Source organism: Agrilus planipennis, unplaced genomic scaffold (genome assembly GCF_000699045.2).
Source record: "Agrilus planipennis isolate EAB-ADULT unplaced genomic scaffold, Apla_2.0 scaffold69, whole genome shotgun sequence".
NCBI lineage: Eukaryota > Metazoa > Arthropoda > Insecta > Coleoptera > Buprestidae > Agrilus > Agrilus planipennis.
Genome location: NW_020438962.1, coordinates 145,151 through 150,360, shown reverse-complemented (window position 1 = coordinate 150,360; position 5,210 = coordinate 145,151). Strand labels below are relative to the sequence as shown.

The 5,210-nt window shown below is 31.7% G+C and overlaps 1 protein-coding gene across 2 annotated transcripts; it reads right to left on the bottom strand.

Moving 5' to 3' along the window:
- Positions 1–1,203: 1,203 nt before the first annotated feature.
- On the bottom strand, positions 1,204–5,084 carry LOC108741967 (platelet-activating factor acetylhydrolase IB subunit beta homolog). 2 transcript variants are annotated; one of them, XM_018476950.2, is made up of 5 exons: positions 4,762–5,084; positions 4,013–4,161; positions 3,762–3,945; positions 1,652–1,755; positions 1,480–1,572 (listed from the first exon to the last, which is right to left on the bottom strand). In XM_018476950.2, exons 1-5 carry the CDS (start codon positions 4,825–4,827, stop codon positions 1,515–1,517), a joined length of 561 nt encoding a protein of 186 aa, XP_018332452.1. In that variant the 5' UTR covers positions 4,828–5,084; the 3' UTR covers positions 1,480–1,514. The 2 variants fall into 2 exon arrangements, with proteins under 2 accessions (XP_018332450.1, XP_018332452.1); XM_018476948.2 differs by lacking the exon at positions 1,652–1,755 and having other exon boundaries at positions 1,204–1,572; positions 4,762–5,057.
- Positions 5,085–5,210: the final 126 nt, after the last annotated feature.

Genomic DNA, 5,210 nt, shown 5'->3' with positions numbered 1-5,210 from the left:
AGTAGGGATATAAAGCAGAGGATAGCGCAGGGTCGTGTCGCCTTTAATAAAAAGAAGTCACTTCTATGCTCGCGAACGGTTAATTTAGAAATTCGAAAAAGGTTGTTAAAGGTGTATGTTTGGCGCACGGCGTTGTACGGGTGCGAAACATGGACAGTGGGAGCGGCGGAAAAGAAAAGGTTAGAAGCATTCGAAATGTGGTGTTATAGGCGGATGATAAGGATATCGTGGGTAGAAAAGGTCAAAAATGAAGAGGTATTGGAAAGAATAGGAGAACAGAGGACTCTATGGAAGTCAATAAAAAATAGGCGAGATAGGATGATAGGACACCTTCTCAGGCATGAAGGTCTAGTCACAGACATATTAGAGGCAGAAACAGGAGTTAGGAGGGGTAGAGGTAGACCTAGATTAGATTACTCTTCGCAAATAGTTAAGGATGTGGGCTGTTCTAGTTTTAGAGAAATGCGAAGTTTAGCTCAGGATAGGAAAGAGTTGGACACGTACCTCCCCAACCAGTCTTAGGACTGATGACCTTATGATGATGATGATGAATTGATAAATTAATTAAAAAAAAATATGCAACAACCACTAAGTGTATGGACCCCTTTCTAGACCCTAAAAATAATTATCGACTAGGTACGTATCCGTCCTTAGGTGCAGCTTTTAATGGTAAACAATAATTTCATTTTATTCAGCGAGTCTTTTATTCACTTGTTCTTATTTATCTGTTGAAATGTGAGCATGAAAAGTCGCTTGGCGAGCAAAAAATGAGTTGTGTAAAAAAAGTAGTGTTGATAAGGACGAGTTGAGGCATGTTGACTTACTATCGCACACCGAGAACGAGATACAGAAACAGTAAGCGCATCCATCTTGACTTCTTAACCTTGAACGTCATATTGTAAAGAACGGTTGCAATGTGCGGGTCGTTTTTAATGACGAAGTGACCGGGTGTGTATTGTAACATCTAATTTGTTGTATTTTTGTGAAGTGACTGATAAGTTCTTCCCAAATTGGTAATACAAATAAGGACGTTCGGTTAATACAAAGCAACAAAAAATTTTAGGATTACCATTTTCGCCATTTTGGTAAGTTTTAGTTAGTAAGTTTCACCTGATTGATGTGTAAATTTTATTTTGGTTGTTCTTTCGTCATAAACAGAATTTAGAGTTTCAACACCTCTAAAAATAAAACTCGATCTATACATAGACTGTAGAAAAATTTTATTGTTGTAAACAATGAAACATAGTCTCAAAAATAGACTTAAAACTTATTTTACCACCTGGTGTTTTGCATTGTCGACTATGACTTTTTCTTTTCGTTTAATAGTTCGACAATCTTTTCATAAACTGGCGTGAATACTTTTGTGTAAGCGTAGTCGGTTAAGTGAAGGTAATCATGGAGTACATGGTGAGATATGGTGCCATCTTCTTGAACGATGTTCTCATGTATCGGTATTAGATGAATGTTTTCCTTTTCTTCACTTTCATTCTTGTACTTATCGATGAGAAAGTTGTTCACTTGTAAATTTTTCTCGCGAACTCTATTCGGAAACTGGCCACGTGGCAAGAGCGTCTAAAAAATGCAAATAATAATACGAACAAATGCTCATTGTTACGACAGTTTTAATTAAAGCACAGCCGTCTCTACTTACAAGCCATGCTGAAGGTTTACTTGGCAACACTGTGGGAGTCCCAGGATTTCCCAGTTAATGAGAGTTGCAACTAACACATTGGTTGTTGTGGCTCTTTCGTTGTTCTATAATATTTTAATTTTAGCGGAAATGTGCAATAAATGCGGAATAAGGATGCTTATAGTGTGTTTTAGTGATTAATACCTTTGCATACAGTTTTTAGTTGCAGAAGGTAATATTAACTATTAGGTCAGATTGTGTGTTTTAGTTGTAAATTTTCTGGTTTATTTCTTAACAAAATGTGTCGTCGTTGTGTTCCCAGTTGCAATTCAAATTATAAATCATCTTTAAAATGTAAGTACAAGTATGTCTATATTTTTATTCCCAAAAAAATGATGAAATGCGAAAATATCCTGCAGTTTACATACATCACTTTAACGAAAGTGACATTATAAAAACAGTAAAAAAAAGTATCTACTGCCGGTAATGTTTTGAGTGTGCTTTTAACATATCCTAAATTACCAGAGAATGATGAAATAGAAATTTAAATTGTTGAAAAGTCTCCCTTAAACATACATCACTTTAACGAAAGTGACATTATAAAAACAGTAAAAAAAAAGTATCTACTGCCGGTAATGTTTTGAGTGAGCTTTTAACATATCCTAAATTATCAGAGAATGATGAAATAGAAATTTAAATTGTTGAAAAGTCTCCCTTAAACATAAGTCAGTATATTGAACTTTTTAAATTCCGATTTTTTAATGAATTGTAATTTAGATGACTCCTTAAAAATTTGCAGTTCATTCTGTTCGTATAAAGATAACTTGCAACAATTTTGTTTGTCTCATAATAAACAATAAAAGCTCTTGCGTTGGAGATATTTATTTTGATTATTTACAAAGGGGAGGACTTTCTGTTCCTACTGATAATATTAGTATAGTTTTTTTTTTCACATTTATGCCATTCTTGAAGAAATAAGTAATAGCGAAAATCTGCAGACACAATGTTTACGGGCTGAACACCAACAACCAATTTTAGGAAAATTAACTATTTTCAAAAATATGTAGTTTTGGAAAACACTATAAAGATATATTCTTCCAAATTTTATCTTCTTTTGCTAATGTTTTGCTTAATGATTACGTTAAAATTATAAATTATAGAAAGCAAGAGTCCCGCCACTCCAATTCAAATTCAGCTAACTGTAAGACAGCAAAAATCCGTAAATTAGAAATTGTAATTAGTTTTTTCTAATGGGATGGCAGGGCTATTGGTGAACCCCAAAAAAAGCTAACGCGCCTTGGCAATACTTCAATTGTGGTGTGGAAATTTGCTTTAATAAAATTACAATTATCGAGATGAAATTCATATAGGTACCTATCAATGTTTACCTAATCTATTGTCTTTTCTATTTTGTTCTTAATAACTACATGTGGAAATGTATTTTAAATAACGTCACATACTATCAGTGATGAACAAATGTTGGTTATTTAATAATTTAATTCATTTTTATCGTAATGGGTGTCTAAAAATCATGTGTAACGACGTGTAATAATAACAACGAAGACTCGCAGAATAGGACTCTCACATCGAAGCAATACGCTGTTGCCAAATTTCTCAGCATGGCTTGTATTAAAGACGGCTGTGATTAAAGTGAAAGGCTTGAAAAACATTCGCGCCATAAGGCGAAACATAAATGATTCATAAAATAGAAGATGCAATAATACTTTAAATTGTTTCTTATTTTGCTAATAATTTTGTGGAGGTTATTCTTTTGACATGTTTAACATTTTAATAAGTTATAAATTTAAAGATTTAAACACCTATTATGATAGTAACAGGTAATAGTGTATACATTTTCTGATTAATACTGTACAAAAGCACTAGGTACAGAAAGGCGTGTACAGTGGTTGTCAAAAATAATGAAACATAACCAAAGGTACAATTTATTTTCTTTTGTTTTATTTTTCCATTTTAAAAACGGAAGATAACTACAAATGATTGAATGACCATACTAAATATTGTTAAAATAAAAGCAAAATTTGTTCACTACTTAAACTAGTTAAAATTTACCATTATTATATTCCCAAAAAAAAAAAAATAATTCATTTATTCTTAAAGTACATATATTTACCAACAAGATGATCGCAGCGTTGGGTTGTTTGCTTCTTATCTTATCCACAAGATTAACAATTCCTTCGAATACATCAGTTTCATTAATATTAGTATTATTCGTTCCTACGAGGAGGACAATAACTTTTATATTAGAACTAAAATCCAATTCTCCATTCTCTATTCTCCATAGTAGATGTTTAACTCTAAAGAAAACCCGAACTCGTCAAGTTAAGTATTTTATCGCGATCAGATTATTTTTATATATATTACCTGTCGCCTCCGAGCCCAAAATTTGTACAATGTAGAGGGCTTATCTTGGTTTTCCATAGTGTACTATTTTTCAGTTCTTGGAAAATAGAATCTCCAAGCCAAACAATTTCACTTTCTGTTGTTTTCGTTTCTGCTAAATATCTGTTATGCTGTGGAATATTTAATAAAGTTATTTAATTTGCATCAAACTATACAATTTTTGTTGCCTTTTCATTAGCTGAATGAACAGGAATTACAGTGACCAATGCTCTTAATTAAAATATGCGCTCTCGATATGCTCAGTGAAACTCGGTGAATTATCTGGTTCATGCTTCATACAGTTCGTTTGCAGGCATTTGTAGTTTATAGGTATCGTTTGAATATAGACACTGACGTAGATCATGAAATATTTTTTTTTGTAATATGATGTTTTCAAAGAAAATATTTTTTTCAAACCTTATTTGGGTTTTTAGGAGAATGCTTAATTATTTTTATACGATATATCTTATAAAGTCTATCATTTACATCACATTTTATTTCCATAAAAAGATAAGGATTATATTTTTTTTCTACGTATTTCCTTTTTCTTCGCAAGTGTTTGAAATGGTAAAAAATAAACGTCAAAAAATTGGTAGTTTTTCAAAAATCAACATCTATGTTTTAGTTCTGTAGTACCGGCATGTTAATTTTAGCTATAACCTTTTCATGTCAGTTTTTGTTAGGTGTTATTTACTAACTATTTTTGTGAAATATTTAAAAGAAGGACTTACTATGCTTTCCCATCGTCTGTCTCCGTCTAAATCTGGCTTAGGGGTAGGTACCAAACACGGGTTCATCTTAATATTATTTATTGTTGATTCGAACCTTAACAACCGGGACTTGAACTTTCAATATTATATTACCTACAAAACTCACAGCCTGCTGTTGAACAGTTACTACTTAATAACAGTTACTGTTGAATGTTTCACGATTACGTTACGTAAGTTGTAATACCTACATGTAAGGTGGAAGTTTGTTCTTATATTTATCGTTTTATTTATTCATAAGCTACATTATCTACATATAACAACAAATTTGTGCTATTTTATGTAATTATTTTATTCAATAACTGAACAGTCCATTTAATTTACAGTAAAAATATATTATTTTTAAATGAATTATTTTTTACTTTAGACGCTATTCAAAAAAAGCCATATAATTGTATCTATTACAAAAAATG

Bases quoted from the DNA above. Each gene is read 5' to 3' on its own strand.
- LOC108741967 (XM_018476948.2), bottom strand. From the start codon at position 4,827: ATGAACCCGTGTTTGGTACCTACCCCTAAGCCAGATTTAGACGGAGAC. The intron at 3,946-4,012 runs GTAATATATATA...GGTTTTCTTTAG, and splicing joins TTTGGGCTCGGAGGCGACAG to AGTTAAACATCTACTATGGA. The intron at 1,573-3,761 runs GTAAATATATGT...TGCATTTTTTAG, and splicing joins ACGCTGCGATCATCTTGTTG to ACGCTCTTGCCACGTGGCCA.